The sequence below is a fragment of the Parambassis ranga genome, chromosome 7 (assembly GCF_900634625.1).
Source record: "Parambassis ranga chromosome 7, fParRan2.1, whole genome shotgun sequence".
Taxonomy (NCBI): Eukaryota; Metazoa; Chordata; class Actinopteri; family Ambassidae; genus Parambassis; species Parambassis ranga.
In genome coordinates, this window is record NC_041028.1 from 18,552,916 (window position 1) to 18,574,024 (window position 21,109).

The 21,109-nt window shown below is 40.3% G+C and overlaps 2 protein-coding genes and 1 pseudogene across 2 annotated transcripts; all 3 read left to right on the forward strand.

Moving 5' to 3' along the window:
- Positions 1-788: 788 nt before the first annotated feature.
- On the forward strand, positions 789-6,517 carry LOC114437993 (NACHT, LRR and PYD domains-containing protein 3-like). The gene is made up of 9 exons (XM_028408990.1): positions 789-981; positions 1,151-1,285; positions 2,064-2,120; positions 2,198-3,977; positions 5,058-5,219; positions 5,300-5,473; positions 5,558-5,725; positions 5,808-5,854; positions 5,926-6,517. Exons 1-9 carry the CDS (start codon positions 942-944, stop codon positions 6,444-6,446), a joined length of 3,084 nt encoding a protein of 1,027 aa, XP_028264791.1. The 5' UTR covers positions 789-941; the 3' UTR covers positions 6,447-6,517.
- A 534-nt stretch (positions 6,518-7,051) lies between these two features.
- The window catches only part of LOC114438004 (tumor necrosis factor receptor superfamily member 14-like), a 111,314-nt pseudogene continuing 97,256 nt past the window's right edge, over positions 7,052-21,109 (forward strand).
- LOC114438005 (tumor necrosis factor receptor superfamily member 14-like) lies at positions 13,159-20,537 on the forward strand. The gene is made up of 8 exons (XM_028409013.1): positions 13,159-13,287; positions 16,128-16,218; positions 16,324-16,446; positions 17,549-17,704; positions 19,643-19,724; positions 19,832-20,004; positions 20,243-20,277; positions 20,360-20,537. The coding sequence occupies exons 1-7, from the start codon at positions 13,246-13,248 to the stop codon at positions 20,272-20,274; spliced, it is 699 nt and encodes a 232-aa protein (XP_028264814.1). The 5' UTR covers positions 13,159-13,245; the 3' UTR covers positions 20,275-20,277; positions 20,360-20,537.

Sequence of the window (21,109 nt, forward strand, 5' to 3'; positions counted from 1 at the left end):
CCATCCAACTCACCAGTGCTTCATAAACAAGTTCCTGATCCACCTCAACTGCTTCTCTGGGAGGGATTTCAGACAATATATGTCTGTACTTCTTACCTGATCTGGCAGAGTATGATTCCTTTGAATGAAAAAATGGTAGAGAATATCAAGCACCCTGCCCAGAATGTGGAAACATCTACTGGAGCCTTGTGGGCTCTCTAGCTGCCAGCAGCCCTTCAGCAGCAGGACCAGAACATAACAACTGAAGCAAATATGCAAAAAGGAGACCAGTATAGAGAGAGACGCCATCATGACCACAGAGAAAGCGCATCATAGTCAGTATTTAGCTAAAACTTATGGACATGCATGTTTTAAAACATGGATCATTCTACTAAGAGCCTGCCTTGGTTTGCCAAAAAGAAGATCCAAGTAAATAAATAATAAATATGTGCAAAACGTGTAGCTGTGCAGAAGTACTAAAACATAAGATCATATTTTCACTGAACCCACAAATTGTGTCAGTAAGTACAGCAACCACTCACATTATGTTAGTGGTGAAAGCAATGTAACTACTATGTGAGGTGTAATAAAGCATACTAGGATTTTTTTAAATATCATTCAGTTTGAGTGTGATGGTGACTGATCTTATAAAGAATAGGTGAGAGATGAGTTTTGACATTACTGTCACATTTACACTAAACAGTTCATGTAGCCTGGTAGTAAATGAAACATGCGGTTGATTCAAGTAGCAGACATTACTTCCTGTTTTCTGACACAGGAAACAGGTTTTTACAGCATTTAGCTGATGAGCAGTCACTTTCAGTGTGTGGATCAGATTGGCATGACAGAAGCAGGTAGTGTTATCTGTCAGATTTCACTGCTAGCTCACCAGCCCCGGATGAAATGATGAAGAGGAGTATCAGCTGACAGAGTCTATGTGAAAATCAAAGAGCAGGCAACAAATGGAGCAAACTGTTGAAACTACAAATGAGGTCACTCAAGGTAAGAGTGCAGATTAACAACTTCCAGCATCCTGTCAGCAGAATTACAACACAGGGAAAAACTAAAAGCTTGATGGCTTTCTTTAACGTTTTTGTCCTTTAGATGTCATTTACTTTATTTTTGGGTATAAAAAAAGCAATGAAGCAGATTTTTTTCCACTTTCTTTCAGTTCCCTCAATTCAGGCTGCGGTTCATCACTTTCAACCCAGCTTCACTGCTCAGACTGGTGGGAATGTGGTCGCTCCTTCCTTCATTGGTTCTAACATCGGCAATATAAACATCAACATCACCCCGATAAGCCAAGGTAGATACACGACAGATTGGTACCCAGAGAAAAACAAGCTTTTTGAAAGTATTTTTACATCAGATCCTTCACGCATGAGCGCATGAAACCTTGTCAGGACCATATAATGACACCATATAATGTTTGCAAGCTCATATTTACACTGCCAAGCAGTACAAACATTTACTACAAACAGCAATCAGATTACTTTTTTTGTGTGTTGTTCCACCATAGAAGGAAGAACACACTTCATGTTAATAGAAGTCTTTGCAGCTGATGAGGTCTTTAGCCTGTTCTCTTCAATGTAACACCATCACTGTGTGATGTTCACTGTCCTGCTGTGAGTTTTATCAGCATCCAGGCTAAGGTGATATACTATTTCAACTGTGCCTTCATTGACATTCCATCAAGTCAAATACTGAAACACTAGTAGTAGTAGTATTACATGTAGGGTGTTTCCAGTTTTAAAGTATTTCAATTTCAAATAAAACTGTGAAAATACAATCAGAAAGACTACACATCTACACCATAACCAAAACTTCAGTGTCTGGATGTTAGTGCTCACTGATGTAGCCTTTTTTTCACATGTCCAGACTTGTTGTGGTTTTCACCTTATTCCTTATACCTTATTCTATTTATTACCTCACAAAATCAATTTATGTTATCTATTTACCAGTGACATTATCGGATCATTGATGTTGACCAATCGAAGCAAACCAAGACCAGTTTTCATGGGAAACACATAAATGTATGTATAAAGAAATAGCTAGCTAATAATTTCATGTGATTTTTTTTGTAGGAACCAGTGTTTCATCAACACAGAGCCATGACAGTGACACTGATCTGCAAACACAAAGTGAGTACTGACTGAGTGTCATCATTGCACATAAATAAGACATTACCTGTATAACCTGTGAACGATGTCCCCTTCAGATAACAAGATTGCTGAGTGTCAACAGAAACTGAAAGCTACTCTGAAGAGGAAATTCAGTCACCTCTTTGAGGGCTTGGCGACTGAAGCGAACAAGGTACCTCTTAATAAGATCTACACAGAGCTCTACATCACTGAGGGAGGATGCGGTGAAGTCAACAATGAGCATGAGGTGAGACAGATCGAAACAACATCCAGGATCCACGATGCTGAGGAGAAGTCGATTCAGTGCAATCACCTTTTCCTTCCCTTATCTGGACGAGACATTAGAACTGTGGTCACTAGGGGGGTTGCCGGCATCGGAAAAACGGTCTCTACCAATAAATTCAGTCTAGATTGGGCAGAGGAGAGAGCAAATACAAACCTAGACTTTGTTTTTGCTCTTCCTTTCAGAGAGCTGAATTCGATGAGTAAGAATACTCTCAGTCTAGTGGAGCTACTTGGTGTCTTTTTCCCTGAAGTAAAAGACACAGGAGTCTTTATTCACGTTACAAAGAAAATGCTCTTCATCCTGGACGGTCTGGATGAGAGCCGCCTCTCTTTGGATTTCCACAAAAGTGAAATCATATCAGATGTGATGCAGCCAACCAGCATCGCTGTGCTTCTGATCAACCTCATCAGGGGCAGGCTGCTTCCCTCAGCTTATGTTTGGATCACGTCACGCCCGGTAGCTTCCAGTCAGATCCCTCGGGAGTACGTTGACCTGATTACTGAGGTACGAGGGTTCAACCACCCACAAAAAGATGAATACTTCAGGAGGAAAATTAGTGATGAAAGTTTAGCAAACAGGGTAATCGCACATGTCAAATCCTGTAGGAGCCTCCACATCATGTGCCACATACCAGTCTTCTGCTGGATGGCAGCAGGTGTTCTGGAGAAGAAGCTGGCAACAAAAGACAGTAAAGACACGCCGAAATCACTCACTCAAATGTACATACAGTTCTTGTCCTTGTATGTGGACAACATGAAGAAGAGGATGCCGGGAAGAAGAGAGTCAAACACTGACTCTGTGAGAGATAACCTCCTCTGTTTAGGTAAACTTGCTTTTGAAGAGCTCAAGAAGGGCCACCTGATCTTCTACGAGCGTGACCTCATCTTGAACGGCATTAATGTCACAAAGGCGTCCATGTTCTCAGGAATCTTTACACAAATCTTCAACCAGGAGCTGACGCTGTGCAAGGAGAAGATGTTCTGCTTTGTACACCTGAGTGTCCAGGAATTCTTTGCTGCACTGTATGTCTTCCTCATGTTTCACAACAACAATGTCAATGTCCTGATCAAGAAGTCGTCTGCACAGAGGTTCCTGTTTAGAGAGCCATCGGAACTCATCCTATACAAAGAAGCTGTGGAAAGGGCTTTGAGCTGTGAAAATGGACATCTTGACATCTTTCTGCGCTTCCTTTTGGGACTTTCTCTGGAGTCGAATCAGTTTCTGCTGAAGCACCTGATGACCAGTAACAGAACACACCAGAGGACCAGAGCTGAGGTCATTAAACACATTAAGGAGAAGATCAGGGCCAGCCCCTCCCCAGACAGGTGCCTCAATCTCTTTCACTGTCTCAACGAGCTGAATGACCACTCGCTTGTAGAGGAGATTCAGAGCTACCTCAGCTCAGGCAGCCTTAACAAAGCCAACCTTTCATCTGCCCAGTGGGCCACTCTGGTTTTTGTATTACTCACTTCAGAGGAGGAGCTGAGTGTGTTTGATCTGAGAAACTACAGCAGGACGGAGGAGGGTCTTCTGAGGCTGCTGCCAGTGGTCAAAACAGCCAAAGTGGCAAAGTAAGTCCTATGTAGGATTTTTTTCAAGCTGAGCAATTCATGAAACACTGAAATGTTTTTATCATTGACTCTTGGGCTATGAGAAGAGGCCAGCAACGAAGTGCCAAAACCTGCAGTTTCTTACTTATACAACAAGTCTCCCCCATGTTAGTATGGCTACATGGGTGACGGCTGTAACCTCCCACCCTAAGCCTCTAAACCACTGCAGAGCACTTGTAACAGTAACACAGTAATTTTTCCATCTTTATTTTTTCCATCATTTCATCTTGAATTTGGTCTATAGAGAGTGACTCATGGCAGCACAGTGGTGCAGTGGTTAGCACTGTCACCTAGCAGCAAGAAGCTGCCTGCAGGGCGGGGGGGGGGGGGGGGGGGGGGGCTGTTTATGTCTGATGTACATTCCATCTACAACAAGACTGTTGCAACAGGTTTTAGGGGCAAAATGTGTGTTGCTCTATATTCTCTCATTTTTTCTTGCACACAGTCAGTCAGCACAGCAACTTGTACCGTGAAAATTAACCTTTGATGTCTAACTGAAAACAGACACCCAACAACCAGAATAAAAGCCATAACTAATAATATAATATATATATAATAGTTATAGTTTTGTCGCTTCATACATGATTAATAATTGCCAATGGTGTGAACACTTGCAATGTCAGGTAATAATGTGCTCATCAGTGAATAGAGCAAGAGACACTTTAAGGCCACTTAAAATTTATTGTGAAAAACTGAAACATTTAGCAACTGTCTGCTGCCACCATGTGGCAAAAACTGGTTACTACTGTGAGGTGTCTAATGCAAATCTGTGAGCATATATTCATTGATAGGTTGTGACAGCTGTGTTTGTATGAAACAACATTTCTCAGACATTCACTTTCTGATTATTGAAAAAGCAGGATGAGTGTTCTTGGCACTGCACAAATGTTATACAGTTATCATTCTGTCACTTTATGAAAATGCAGGATGGCTGATTAACTGATAACCCTTTTGAATACATTCTTTGATGATGACACACATCTTTATACCATGCTAGAGAGTAGCATAGGGTGAAGTAAAACACTGTTCTTCCCTCTGCAGTCTGAACTCATGTAACCTGACCGTGACCTGCTGTGAAATGCTGGCCAATAGCATCAGTTCATCTCAACTGACAGAGTTGGACCTGAGCAACAATAACCTGACAGATGCAGGACTGCTGCAGCTCTCTGATGGACTGAAGAGCAGCAAGCTGAAAACTCTCAGGTTAAAATCTAACATTTTTTAAACTTTTTTTTTTTTTAAGTGTAACAAACTATTTAACAATGACTGTCTGTCTAACAAAGACTGGGGAGCTGCAACCTAACAGAGCACAGCTCGGATCACCTGGCATCACTCATCAGCTCTGCCTCCTGTCAGCTCAAAGTCCTGGATCTCAGAGACAATGACCTTGAGGATGTAGGAGTCAAAGGGCTCTCTGCTGGATTGGGGAGTCCTCAGTGTAAACTGGAAACACTTGTGTGAGTGCCACTCTCTGTTAGTGCAGAGCTGCTCATGCAACATGCGGTGTTGTTTGGAGGTCAGCTCGGTGTGTTTTCTTTCAGTCTGTCCCTGTGCAGAGTGACGGAGGAGGGCTGCACCTTCCTGGCATCTGCTATGAACTCATCCCGTCTGAGGGAGCTGGACCTGAGCTACAACCATCCAGGAACCACAGGCCTGACCCTGCTGAGGGCTCTATTAGAGGACCCAGAGTGCAGCCTGGGGAAACTCAGGTAAGTACTCAGGTAGCTTGTTGCAGGTTCTCTGCTCTCTGAAAAATGTGTCAGTCAGAGAACCTTGTCTCTTCTGTTTCAGTGTGGAGCATTGCGGTGTATCCAGGATCCAGCCTGGTCCAAAGAAATGTGAGTCACCAGCATTTTCAGTCCTCTTTGTCTCCTTCAGTATAACACTAACTCACAGTCTGATTCATCAGATACCAGCAGGCTCACTCTGGACCCAAACACAGCACACAGAGATCTCTCTCTGTCCGAGGGAAACCAGAGAGCAAGACGATGGACCAAGCAGTCATATCCTCATCACCCGGACAGGTTTGACTTCTGGACTCAGGTGTTATGTAGAGAGGGACTGACAAGTCAGTGCTACTGGGAGACAGAGTGGAGTGGGAGGGTCTTCATTGGAGTAGCCTACAAAAGGATGCGTAGGAAGGGAGATGGCCATGACAGCTGGTTAGGCCGAAATGGCTCCTCCTGGGCCCTGAGCTGCACCAAAGACAGCTACAGGGTCTTACATGAAGGCATCAACACTGCTGTAAGCACACCCCCCAGCTCCAATAAAGTAGGAGTCTTCCTGGACTGGTCGGCAGGGACACTGTCCTTCTACAGGATCTCCGGTGGTGCACTCAGCCTGCTCCACACCTTCCACACCACCTTCACTGAGCCTGTGTACCCAGGTTTTCATTTGGGCTGGGTGGACTCCACAGTCTGCCTGTGTTAACTTCATCTGTCTCTGAGACAACTCTGACTTTCTGAGCCTGAAATCAATAACGACATTGACATTGAGATTTTAAAAACGGATATTTTTAGGCAGCATCAAATACTGTTTATTATGTGTGATGGACAAAAGCACCTCTGTATCATGATGATGTCACCAAGTAACCCCACCCCTCTTACAACTGATTTCATAATATTAATGTATGTAAAATAATCAATGCATTTAGCTCATTAGATCACAGTGTCTGATTAAGATGACATTTTATCTCCTCTGTATTACTGAAAGAATATCATTACTGTGTCAATGTGAACTTTTTTTTAAATGTCTTGTTAATGTGTTTGTGTTGTGTAATTAAAAATATTCTAATGGGCTTTAAAATTGATGGAGGTAGATGGAGGAGAAATATTAAGTCAAACTGATTTGCATTAATTAATGACACAAAACAGGTGGAAAGTCACACAAAATAGTCAGGAACACGGAATCGAAATTGGCTGTGTAGGTGCGTTTACAACACGTGTAGGCTACAGGCTATAAGCCAGCACACACGGGGCCATGTCTGTAGCGCACCATGGTGCTGGTTCCAAAGCGAAAGGTCTTGATGAACAGGTCACGTGGTTTTTTAGGGTCGTGTTGTTTTTACGAGTCTCCGTGAAGTACTCTTTGCTTTGTTTCTCATAGACACGGTAAGAGTCTGACTTTGGACTGAATGCTTGTTATTATCCACCATCGCCGTGTGTATCATAGATCATGTCTGCTTATTGAATACAGCAGGACGTGCTTATCACAGACAGGTTTATGAAAGTTAAACTGTTTGTCTTTTTTACTTGTTTAATGATGTAATGGAAGTATCAGTAGTTTGCAGTTTACAGTATAATAATTAATAAAGAATAAACAGTGGCCCTTTCTTTATTGAAGTCCATGTGGCCCCCGCAAAAGTGAACTATACAGAGCGCTTCACTGACAGATACTCAGAGGATGCTGTGGACGTGACTTTGAGCTGTCTTAGTTGTAAACAGCCTGTAGGTTTGACTAGCAGATGAAAGTGAAAGTGTAAACAGACGTCTTTTAGCGGGTCTTTAGCGGGTTTGTAGTTGAATCATCTCTCAGTGTGAGTTCACTCCTCAGTGTCTCTGCAGCTGAATGTTAAAATAGTTTCTCATCATCATAAATGTGAGCAGCTTCTTCTGACCGTCACACAGTCTGCTGCACTTTATCTGCTGTCTCTCTGCTCCCAGCTAAAAGCCACCGGATCCACAGTCTCCATCACAGGGTGTCTTCAGTGGTAACCTGCTGTATAAAATGGCTTCCAGAGGAAATCACTGGACAGCTGCCACGCTCTTGGTAAATGACAGGAAGCTTGTATTTAGCACTGAGAAGGTGTTTTTTTGTCTTCTTGTTGTATCAGATTGTGGTGTTTATTTCTACAAACATTAGTGTCTTGTCTTCTTACAAGATGAGTTGAAAGAAGATCGCTTTACTGTTGGCTTGTTTCTCTCAGCTCTTCTGTTCTTGCTTCCTTGACATCACTCACCACGTGTTAACCACAAATGTTAACATTTGTACCTTTTCTTCTTCTTCACAGATGATCATAATGGCAGCTCTCAGCAGTCACGGCCTCACATGTTCTCCTGCTGAGTATCAGGTAGCAGATAAATGCTGTCCCCTGTGTGCTCCTGGTAAGATCAGCTCATGTGATAAAAAAACTCTTTTGTAGTCAAAGTGTGTACATTTCTGTGAAGCCTTCTTATTCCTATGTGGCTCTGAACACAGATGGAGAATCAATGTGGCAGCTCAGCTCTTCTGGTGTTAAAATTTAAATTTAATTTTAAATTTAAAATAATTAAATGAGTGAAGTTAGCGGAGTGCTTATTATTAATTATTAAATAATGTAAACCTTTTCCTGTCTTCATGTCATGTCATGTGTAATATGTCTGTCTGTGCACTACACATTATCACAGGTCACTCTCAAACATGTACATTTATTGATCCTCTTTTTAACAGGGCATCGAGTTGAATCAGACTGTACAGAGCACAGAAATGCTTCATGTGTTCCCTGCTCAGAGGGTTCCTACATGGATAAACCTACTGGACAGAAAAACTGCTTCTCCTGTTCAAACTGTGCAGGTAAGTTTCTGTTTGTACCTGATGTAGAGAGATCTCCTTTCTTCCCCAAGCAGCTTCATATATTGTAACTGTGGTGGTGCAGAATACATGTTTATGTGTGGGTGTGGTGCCCCCTACAGCTGTTAATGTCCCAAAACCTACCGGAGTTTGTCTTTGCTCCTCCCATGTGTCTCGTGTGTGTTAACAGGTTCTGCTCTGAAGGTAAAGTCCTCATGTACAGTAACATCAGATACAGTCTGTGAACCGATGGAGGGATTCTTCTGCTTTGACTTTAAAGGGGACAACTGTGAAGCTGCACACACACACACACACACTGTAAACCAGGACAGTACATCCGAGAGAAAGGTGGGTTTATTATTTATTAGTAGAACTGTGTCCTCTCAAAGAGTTAATTTAATTAGCAATACAACAAAACGAAAATGTGGACAAAATAAAATGAAGACTTTATATTGATAGAAAAGAATTTGGAAATCAATATTTTATCTCACCATCCATACATTTATTTTTGTTTCTAATCCCATTCAGCCGATGTATTGTTGAGTTTTTTTAGGCAGCCTGTGGAATTTTTACCCTGTTGTGTCAGAAAATGACACCGAGGTTATGCAGGATTAAATTCAATTTATTACACGGAAAAAGCAAATCACCATTCAGTGCCAGAAGGAGTTAAACAGTGCTGATGTGTCAGATATCTACAAAACACCAATATTAACTTTTATTACTTTTATTATTGTTTCTGTGCAATTTGACTTATAGGCTACTGTCAGTATATTTTGATGCTAACACTGCTAACTAACCTTTGTATCATCGTGTGTGTGTGTGCAGGAACAGCCTATAGAGACACAGAGTGCTCTGACTGCAGTGATGGAACATTTTCAAATGGGACATTAACATCTTGTCAGCCACACAGGCAGTAAGTGAAGCTTCATATCACACACACACACACACACACACACACACGCACACGCACACACACTTTGAATGTTCCTGTAAACATGTTTCTCTCTTCTTCCAGGTGTGAAGCAGAAAAGCTGCAGCTGATCAAAGCAGGAACTCCTTCAGATGATGCTCAATGTGGAGAAACAGCAACAAATGTGTCAGTGATTCTGGGAGTCAGCACCACTGTGCTGGGTTTATTGTGTGCTGGTTTATTTGTTGCATTTATACTTTACAAAAGAAAAAAGACATATTCAGGTAAGATTAACATTTAGACAATAAAAATGTTTTGATGGATGAAAACATTTTTCTGTGATTGAGCTGATGTTTTTCACTGGTTCTGTTTTTATAGCTGCAAACAGAGAGATTCCCACGTAGAGATGTAGAGAGGTATGTATGTATGTATGTTTATGTATGTTTATACTGTAAATCCTTTTAATTTTAGCAAACTACAAATGTGACAGAGGTTTGTTCTTTAAGTTCATGTGTTTCTCCTCAGCATGAACCATCATGTCAGTGCAGCGGATCAGATCCACCTTCTGCAGTAACTGTGCTTTGATTCCAGTTATAATCCAGCTGCAGTCTGACACAGGGTCTGAAGTCTGCTTCATTATAAAAGTTACAACCTGCTGCATCGGTCTACATGAAGGTCCTGATCAGAGGGAGTCTGGCTGCATGTGACTGTTCATACAGACTTTATTAATCTTTGGTGCACAGAGAGGTCAGAGATGTGAGTGTCAACTGAAACTTCGTCAGAGGAAGAGTCCTTGCGGCAGACTCCATGTTGTCTGAGTTTATACAAACAGACAGTCACAGAAGCAGGAAGCAAAAGCAGTTATACAAATAATAGTTTAAAGGACCCCCTATACAGTTGCTAAATATCTACCAAAACAGGCCGGTAGCTTTCTGTAAATATGTTTTTTATGCTGTAAAAGTTTACATGTAGGTTTGTGAGAACTGCCTTTTAGCTGAAAATGTGTCCTCTGTAATGCTGTCAAACTGGGCTACTTGAACATACTGAATGAATCTCTGTAACACAATAAGAATAATGAAGAGTAAAAGACTGAAGTATAGAATAAAACTGAAGTCCTTAAACTAGGAAGGAAGTGAACAGACTGCCGATGTTCACAGTGATTCAGGGAATCTGATGTCACTACTTAAAACAAAGATTCAAAAAATAGATTTGTGAAAACAAACTCTAATTTATTATTTTCATAAAGAAATTACACCTGGTCCCAAAGGATTTGGGAGGTGATCCAATAACTGTTATACAATATAGAGAGGTTCGTTATCCAAGGTAGGCGGGACACAAGGTTCCCATTTCAGATGCAATTTATTGAAAACAATTTCCAAAACAAAATAGAGGAAAAATATACAGTTAAGACAATTGTTGGGGCTTCCAGGCTGTGGATAGGAGGGATGCAACTGGGGCTTGGTGTGGATCAACAGCTCGACACATGAAATGTGTATAGTCGAACAGTACTGTCTGGCAGACCTATTGTTCTGTCATTCTATGAGCCTTAACATGCACAACTACCTGAACATTATTGTTATTAACTGAATTACACAGAGAGAGAAACTGATACTAAAATAATTTGTTCATTTACAAAATCACTAATAAATACACTGCAGCAAAGATGCTGCGCTGGTGGCAGGACGCTGCCTTTTAAATCTGGCCGTGTCTGCTGTATTGGCTGGCAGGGTAAAGCTGTGCAGGTTTCCCCTGCAGCCATGGTCAAGAAACCTTCTCTCTGAGGTGTGGATCAACGGTTTGGTGAAGCACCTTGGTCTCCCGAGCTCGGCTCCGCTTGTTGTTCCTAAAAAAAAAAACAACAACAACAAAACAGTAGTTTTAAAGAAGCAATGTATTCCACAAACACATCACATACTTCATGATTTACTCACCGTCATGCCAGCATTGCTGCGCTCACCTCAGGCAGCTGGATGGTGGTCTCAGCCACACTGGTGTATGCTGATGAAGAGTCTCAGTCATCCAGGTCACATTCGTAGAGACAATTGAAGCGTCCGGACTTGCAGAGTTTTCATGGACGACCGAGTCCATCTGCTCTCGCTGCCCATGGAAGCCGACAAAACACCTGGAAAATAAAGGCAGTGTAAAATATAGCAATAAGTGTACATGCTATTTTGAAAAATAATATTACAGTAGCAGACTTTGCTATTATAAAGCCTGCAGTGATGCAAGATCAAAATAACCTTACATTGGTTCTAGGGGGTTCTGCAGTGTTGGCGGTTAGTGTCAATATCAGTTAAAAAGTGAAACCTTACATCAGATGCAGACACAGCAGCAGATGCGTCTGTGCTAAGTGGAGAGGTCCCAGCAGAGGAATCGTCTGGGCAAGCACGACCAGAAGGGGAAGCAGGAGCAGGAGACTTGCCTGTGGTGAGTGGAGGAGCTGTGGCAGATGAACCAGTGAGTGGAGGAGCATCCAGCAAGGGGACAGTGATGTCCTCAAACTCCTCTGGCTCCAGCAAAGCGTAGCCCTCATCCTCAGCCACATCCTCAGCTGGTGTCTATCTCCTTACATCCAGTGTGCACTTGTAGTCGTCCAGCGCCCTGCCTGTCTGGTCATATAGATACTCCACCCCATAACTCCCCTGAAAACCATACACACAAACAAACACATCACATCATATGTCATGTACAAATATATGCACTAAACTTAAATACAAACTGTACCAGTGTGTTTCCTTGGTGGTGTGTAGTTCACCAGCTTCAGGATCCATGTCTGTGGGTAAATAGTCATAAAAGAACAACAATAGAAGAACACTGAGGCCAAGCATAATGTTCATCAGAACACTGGTGTAACAGAATAGGTTATTGATTGTTGTTTAAACGACTGTTAATTATATGCGTTTACTGTATATCATATAATTAAATTAGGAGTTCATCATTTAAACATCACAAAAAACATAATTTTATTACATTACATCCAATTACATGATCATAGGATATTGATAACTAATACAGTGATAATATGACATATTAATGCTACACTGCACTACAGTAATAAAAGTCAATTGAACGTTACGTTAACTAAAGCTGAAAATAACACGAGGTCTATGCTCAGCTGATTAGCCGAGCAAACTAGATATAGCTTTCACTCAGTCACATGCTTTATAGGTCTAAACACAGAGGCCAGTCGATGATCAATTATTCAGTCTGAACCGTCGGTAACTTTGAACTTAACCCAGCCGGCGGTTAAGTTCATATTTATATTACACAAACACAGCGCTTTACAATCACATACCAACATGTACACAGAGACACTCACCAACACAGTCGGAATCTCCGGTAGAATGAAACTTGCAGACGGTTACTGGGGTAAATTATCCTGACAGCCGTCCAACAGCGACGAAGCCCTCTAAAGAGAATGACGTAGACGCGACCGGGACAGAGCAGTAGAATAAAACCAAACTCACTGGACAGGGCCATGTCCGCCTCGAGCACGGTCCGAGTTGTGATTGGCCAATGGCCAGCTCGTTGCCACGATGTGGGCGGGAGCTGGCCAATCAAGGACCAGAGCGGTGGAGTAAAATCAAATCGGACTGCTCTGTCATTGGTCAGTTCGTGGAAGCCTCGTGATTGGCTGTCGGTGGAGTGGTCTTGGAGGAGGGGGCGCTTCCAGACTACGGTCCTGGAGGACAAGGTTAGAGGAAGAACACCCAGGCTGTACAGACTCGGGCTATAACCGAAAGCTCATGAACACGTTCAGCCTGCAGCACAATGACTTCACGAAGAGCTCCTTGGACAGCGGCGTCATTGTTGGTAAAGTAAAGGAAGCTTTAACATTAATACAGTTCAGTGACACTGCTCCTGCATTTCTCATTGTGTAGACTCGTTTTTCTGTCACTGGCTGAGTGACTTTAACAAAGTTTACATGATCCAGAAAATCTTTGACCACAGACTTTTGCACTTTCTCTCCTCCCTGAAAGGAGAATCTGTCGCCGTTAATGGCGTCGGTGTGAGCCGATCTCTGCATCCTTGAGTGTTTGTACTGTATTTATTTTTAAGGCTATTTTAATTTATGCTTTTTCATATTTATTTATACTTATATTTTACTATTGTTTCTCTGTAAGGTAACGATTCAGTTTATTTGTACATTAAAACCCTTCAAGGTCTAAGGGTGTTTTTGGGGACTTTCCTCGCCTGGCATTCTTTGCGTTTTACTGCTCATTAAATAGTTGTAATCGACAATCAAGTAATATACATCTTTTTTTTCAGGAGAACCTGGGCTTTCATAATATTCAGGCTATAGTGGTGTTATATGACTGTAATAATAATTCATTTAATAATTTATTACACCATAAGTGAAAAAAGTGCCATTCGCTCCATTGATTTTTTTGATGCCACTGTTACAGGTCTGCCTCACAGCTGGGCTGTCAGCTACTCTAGGAGTATCCTGTGTGGCTGAGGTCTTTCTGATGGGGGGGGCGACCCCTGTTCACCCGGAACGTCTTCGATGTAACTTCCGTTGCTAGCAACGCTAAAACGTCAAATAAAACGTTTCCAGTAAGATATATAAGTGTATGACAGTGTACGACAGGGGTATACAGAACGACGCACTTTCCGGTTCAGATAACGGTCCGCTACGCGTCTATTATTGCGTTCAGAGACGCTTTTCAGCCGTGTGAACGACCCAGCTAGTCAGGGGAGAGAGTTCTCTTGTCCTTCAACCATCTTTGGTGTTTACGTCAGAGCACAAAGGCTCTACAATTGGATGTTTGAGCCCTCGTGATATTGCTCGATGAAAAAAACAGAACGTCTCTACCTATTACCATTCCTGAGATATGAGCGACTTTGTAAGACATACGCTCTCTGGTCGTAGTGTTTTTATAGGAGGTGTGATTTTTATTTTGAAATGTAAAAGAGGTATGTTTTATTTGAGTTTGTCATTGTTATGTTCTATTGTTCTATTAATAAAACATTAAAAAAAATCTATGTTGTTAGCAGTTAGCCTTTATAGCCCAATAACGTTTTATGGCAAAACATAAATAAAGCAAAGAACTGCTCATGCTGCATTCTTTAAACCTTTTTTCCCAATCTTTATTGAACATATATAACACATACAGAAAAAACGACATAGAAGACAAATATATACAATATTCATGACGAACAGACACGTGCTCCTTATATTCTTTCAAAATAGAGATGCATATGGCTCTAAGGAATAGGGGAAAACATACTTTACGAAATAACATATGTATATAAAAGTAAGAGTTCATAACACAAATATACAGAAATATATATATAATATTCAGGACAAAAAGCATCTGTAAAAAGAAAAAGAAATAAGATAAATACATTTTAAATGAAATAGCATATAGAGGATAAAGGTACAGTAAATAATGAATTCTCCTGGAAAAAGTTGTTGTGTTGCTTTGTTTGGTGTTAATAAATCTTAAGGTTTTAATGTTTTGAATTCACATAAAAAACCTTTGATGTTGGGTAAGACATTGGAATATTTACACTTATGTATATAAAATTTGCCACTCTTACAATCAATGTTGGTATTAAATGTACACACTATATGAGTTTCTTTAATTGTATTGGAAATACTGAGTCTATAGGGCAGTATCCAGGCCTTCCTCCAGTCAAGGTCCATAAATATGTTGTCCCAGAAGGCTTTCCCTCGTGGAGATATTATCCTCTTTTCATAAAAAGTGTTACGTATATGTTTGTTGTTGCATATTTTATGAACGTGAAACTGTTCTGAACCTCTGGAAATCTCTCCACGACTCAATATCACCCAAATTTCCAAATGTTGACTTTTGGTCATTTAAAAATATTCATAGACAAACAATGCAATTAAATTATACACATATATTGAAGAACTTAATTTATCCTAACTCCTTGTACTCTTTCATTTATATTTATACTTGTATATTTTTACTGTATTTTTTATGATTATTATTTATTTCTACTTATCTTTTACTTTTGTTTTTGTTACAAGATTTATTATTTGCTGGCTAATTTGATTACAAGTAGGAGGTGTGATTTTATGTTTTATTTCAGTTTGTTATGTTCTACTGTTCTGTTAATAAAGCATTACATTTTTTTCCATGTATGATTATTTCATTTGTGTATCTTTCACAATGTAAATGTGGATTGTCACATTCAAACTATAAACAATCTATGTTGTTAGCAATTATAATTTGTGCCGTTATAGCTCAATAAACGTTTTATGGCGAAACATAAATAAAGCAAACACAACCGGTCATGCTGCATTCTTTAAACCATCATTAAATTCATACGGCAGGTGAATGCATGCGACTTTATATATTGTTTTCTTCTTCTGTTTGTGAGTAGTGTAAAATTCTGGGTGTTTGTGTGCATGTACGTCAGTTAAGTAATGTCACTCCTGTTTTGTGTGTGTGCACCTTCTTCTGCAGTCACACAATAAAGTTGTAGACATCTCTTTGAAAATTGTTTTTATAATTTTTGTACCACGGTAATGACTGAATATGTTCATTTGCCCAGCAGATGGCAGTATTGTTTCATTCGAGGCCCTGAGAAGTGACTCTTTTGTTTGGACCCCAAATATAAGACAGGTCATTTTTGAAGAGCTATTTTAAAAAAACAACAATATATTCTTTTCTTCTTCACAGATAATCATAACAGCACTCATCAGTCACAGCCTCACATGTCCTCCTGCTGAGTATCTGATAGATGACAAATGCTGCACCATGTGTCCTCCTGGTAAGATCAGCTCAATGTTAAAGAACCAAAGGTGTTGTCTGTTGAATGTTCAGGCTGAACGTTAACACACACACCGACACACACTCATCTCTCTCTTTTTAACAGGGAATCGGGTTAAAACACACTGTAGAGCGCACATACGTACTTCATGTGTTTCCTGCTCAGAGGATACCTACATGGATAAACCTACTGGACGGAGACAGTGCCACCGCTGTGCAGACTGTGCAGGTGAGGTTCTGTTATTTCCTGATTCACCTTAGTTTTAAAGGCAGTATGTAGTATGTAAACTCCTGATGAACAACTGTGGGATGAGATCATTCATTCATTTGATCATTTTCATAACAATAAGGAAGCCAGAGTCACAGACTACCCACACAGACACAGTGTATGTGAAGACCTTTTAACATTACATGATCCTAACTTTGCAAGATTCACCAATAATCTTTGTAGATGCTTATCAACCAAAATATGGGGACATATGTCATTATTCAGAGCTCCCAAATGCAGACACGAGGCTAAATCAGAGCTTTAATAACATAAAGCCAAACATCCCTCAAAAAGTCTAAACTGAAAAAACAACAACAAACGAAGTGTACAAACTACCAAAAAATATCCAAGAGTAAAACTAAAGGAAAAACAATAACACTAGAACACAGGAGACACTGGAAACGCAGGAGAAACTCAGGAGTTATGCAGGGCGATGACAAAGGAACATAGTCCCACACAGGTAAGGACACAGGCAGAAACAGGATGAACTGACAAGGACAAAGGGGACGACAAGACTCAAATACAGGGAGAGAACACAGGTCAAAGTAAAACTGACCGACCCACACAGGGAAACGTGTTCTTTCAAAATAAAATGGAATCAAAACCCAAGACAATAACTGGAGAAACAGGGAAACCAAGGATTACAATAAAGCGAAACAAGGGATCATAACTGAAATCTTGAAATCTTGCAAACGGAGCAATCCTCCACTTTTGATAAGTGTGTCAGAAATGAGAACGACATCAACAGAAAATAAGATACACAAACACGGAGAGTGTGTTTCAGACAATGTGTGGAGCTGTGTGTGTTCAGGTCACTAAACAGAGGAGGAGCTTTAAGATTCCACCTGTCCAGAATGTGCTTCTTAAAAACAGAAGTATTTTCCTTTTGGGACCTCACTGCAGCCACACCAACAAAACAGGTGACATCATGATGACGGCATGAACATTTGAATAGTAAGATGGATGTGGTACAAGTCACTGCTCAGTGCTCAGAGGAACCTCAGCAGGTTAATGTGTGTTAACAGCTGGTCTAACTTACAGAGTGTCTTGTGTGTGTTAACAGGTCCTGGTCTGAAGGTAAGGAGCTCATGTACAGAAACATCAGACACTGTTTGTGAACCAATGGAGGGATTCGACTGTACGGACTTTAAAGGGAAGAGCTGTGCAACAACACAGAAACACAGAAGCTGTAAACCAGGACAGTACATCCAAGAGAAAGGTGGGTTTGTTCTGACTTTAACATTATCAGGAGAGTTTTATGGAGCTCCAAGACTCTATTAATACATAATGCAACATGAAGAATTATGGATTAACACAAGCGCATTTAATTTGGTTTAATTTACAAAAGATCACATACAGCAGCTGCATTTCAGTGTTGAGTTGAATTCTTACTCTGCTTTGACTGATAGAAAAGAATAATCCTAGTTATGATGTAAAACAGCCCCTATGAGGGCTGGTGGCCTGTCCAGGGTGAAGTCGGCCTCTAGCTGGGATACGCTCAAGGTCTTAGGTGCAGGCACAGAGGTGAGTTCATAAGGTGGTTTATTCAAGATCAAAACCAGGAAAAACAGAAGTCCAAACCCCCAGGGTCCTGCAACCAGTAAAACTCTAACATAATTAAAATCCGAAACAAGAACTCAAGTAACAACAGGGATTTAAATTTAGACATGAGAGAGAAACGAGTAATCGCACAAAACGCTCTGACAGGGAGTGCAGGGAGACAGAGGCTGTGTCGGAATCACTCCCTAATCACTATATATGGCCATATACAGTGCCTCTGCCATTTTGTACTGCTGTCCGAAATCTTAGTGAGAAATTATAGACCCCATGTAGGGCCCTCAATGTATCCCACAATGCATCTTGAAATGTAGTGTCCATCCGATGGTTTCATCATCATGCATTGCGCAGACCGGCGAAAAAAAGAACAGGAACAGGAGTTACGTTACCTGTCATATGAATAAAATCGGTTAAAGAATGTAGCAGGGGTCTCAAACTCAACTTACCTGGGGGGCCGCTGGGGGTGGAGTCTGGGAGAGGCTGGTATTCCCCAAAAAAAGGTTTGAAATATTCCAGGAAAAGTACAACTGGTCCAATCGCCTCTTTCTTTATTAATAACAGGTCAGAACATAGAACCTCAGAACCTCTTAGTTAATCATGTTCCAACCACGTGACCAGGTTGGCTAACTTGTCAACAAACACCACCAGAAGCTGTCACGTGCCTGAGCTATGGTAGAAGTGATAAAACAATCAAACGCACAGGGCAAGCCTCAGCAAATAAGTGAAGTAAATGTGCGGGCCTAACTTAAATACACTAAACCTAAAAAAAAATATCGGCCTGAGGGCCTCAAGCTTGAGACCCATGATAGCATGACCGGTTGTGTTTGCTTTATTTATGTTTCTCCATAAAATGTTTATTGAGCTATAACGGCACAAAGTATAATTGCTAACAACATAGTTTGTTTATAGTTTTTGAACTGAGAAAAACGAGTTTGCGGCAGTCTGCGACCTTTTTTTGTGTAGTACGGCTGCCGGAGCAGGCTGTAGTCTGGTAATGGAAGCATTCCGAGTAGCGTTTGCATTTCTGTTGGTGTCAGCACTTTTTAATTTATATATTTATTTATATATATATATATATATATATATATATATATATATACATATATATATATATATATATATATATATATATATATATATACATATATATATATATATATATATATATATATACATATATATATACATATATATACATATATATATATATATATATATATATATATACATATATATATACATATATATACATATATATATACATATATATATATATATATATATATATATATATATATATAAATATATAAATTAAAAAGTGCTGACACCAACAGAAATGCAAACGCTACTCGGAATGCTTCCATTACCAGACTACAGCCTGCTCCGGCAGCCGTACTACACAAAAAAAGGTCGCAGACTGCCGCAAACTCGGCATATATATATATATATATATATATATATATATATATATATATATATATATATATATATATATATATATATATATATAGTTATATATTGTTATATACTGGCAATGCTCCCACTGTGTAAATGAAGAAAGCTCTCTAAACATGGAGGGTGTGTGTGTGTGTGTGTGCAGGAACAGCAGACACAGAGTGCTCTGACTGCAGTGATGGAACATTTTCCGATGGGACATTAACATCTTGTCAGCCACACAGACAGTAAGTGAAGCTTCATAACACACACACACACACACACACACACACACACACACACACACACACACACTGTCTTTGAATGTTCCTGTAAACATGTTTCTCTCTTCCAGGTGTGAAGCAGAAAATCTGCAGCTGATCAAAGCAGGAACTCCTTCAGATGATGCTCAATGTGGAGAAACAACAAATGTAGCACTGACTGTGGGAGTCAGCATCCCTGTGGTTTTTTTATGTGGTGGTTTATTAGCTGGTGCATTTATACTTTACAAAAGGACACATCATCCAGGTAAGATATTATTTAAAGAGTGAAAATGTTTTTGATAGATGATGATAATGTTTTAATATTTTATGACAGAGCTGTATTTTAGTTTTTTTACAGGTAGCTGTGATGCAGTTTATAGAGAGGGATGTTTGTTTCTGATCTGTTGAAATTATAATGTGGTCCATAGATGATGACAGCACTTTGCACACAAAATGTAATCAATGTAATCATGTCATCAATGTTTTAATATTTCACCAACAAGGACAAAACCAATCGGAAGAGGACCATCCATGACGGGTAAGACAGCAGTGTGGTCATGTGATGTGTTTATAAGGGTCTGAAAGGTTTGAACTTGGAGGTAAAATGTTTCTGTCCTCAGCAGGAAAACGGTATGGTCTGAACACCTTCACAGTCTGCAGAGAGAGGGAGAGCTGAATCCCTCAATATGCTGACTCATCATATTCATCTCACTGCATGGTATCACAATATCTCCAACATGATGTGTTCTCTGGAACCTTCTTGACACAAACTATGATCAAACTCTCTCATTGTTACAACAGGAGCCCCACAGGGGTCTGTGCTCTTACCGCTGCTGTTCTCGTTGTACATGACTGCACACTCTCCTCCACTCTGTTAGAGTGTAAGGGCTTTTTCATTTACTGTACTTTGTCTTATCTTTTCTATGACGACAAGCTTTTTGCAAAAACCAAAGAACTATTAGAACACGTTTACTGACCTATGGTCAAACAGAGACAAAGACCAAGTTCCTGAGAGTAACAGTCTGCTGTGTTTTGAAATACTGTGACATCACTGGTGTTATTTATATGATTCAGGTGAACAGTGGAGAACACCCTTCCCTCTGCAGGAACTTTGTTATTTAGCAGCAGCTGAGGACAGCCTGCTGTGTGTTGAGTATTATTTATTATTCTCCCATACAACTAAAAACCTCGCTTTATCATTTCATTTTCAAAAGAAAGCATTAGGATTAGGAAGCATACAGATACTACACTAAGTGATTCACATCGCATCCAGAATGTAGCCGTAGCTGCTTCATACTGCACATTAGCATTGAAGGGTTCAAACAGTTTGGAACTGCTAGTGTGGTTACACAGTTACAGATTAAGTGCAA

Excerpts from the sequence above, each read along its gene's own strand:
- LOC114437993 (XM_028408990.1), top strand. The coding sequence starts at position 942 with ATGGAGCAAACTGTTGAAACTACAAATGAGGTCACTCAAG. Across the intron at positions 2,121-2,197 it reads CACTGATCTGCAAACACAAA|ATAACAAGATTGCTGAGTGT; the intron begins GTGAGTACTGAC and ends TGTCCCCTTCAG. Across the intron at positions 5,474-5,557 it reads TGTAAACTGGAAACACTTGT|TCTGTCCCTGTGCAGAGTGA; the intron begins GTGAGTGCCACT and ends GTTTTCTTTCAG.
- LOC114438005 (XM_028409013.1), top strand. The coding sequence starts at position 13,246 with ATGACTTCACGAAGAGCTCCTTGGACAGCGGCGTCATTGTTG. Across the intron at positions 17,705-19,642 it reads ACAGTACATCCAAGAGAAAG|GAACAGCAGACACAGAGTGC; the intron begins GTGGGTTTGTTC and ends GTGTGTGTGCAG. Across the intron at positions 19,725-19,831 it reads TCTTGTCAGCCACACAGACA|GTGTGAAGCAGAAAATCTGC; the intron begins GTAAGTGAAGCT and ends TCTCTCTTCCAG.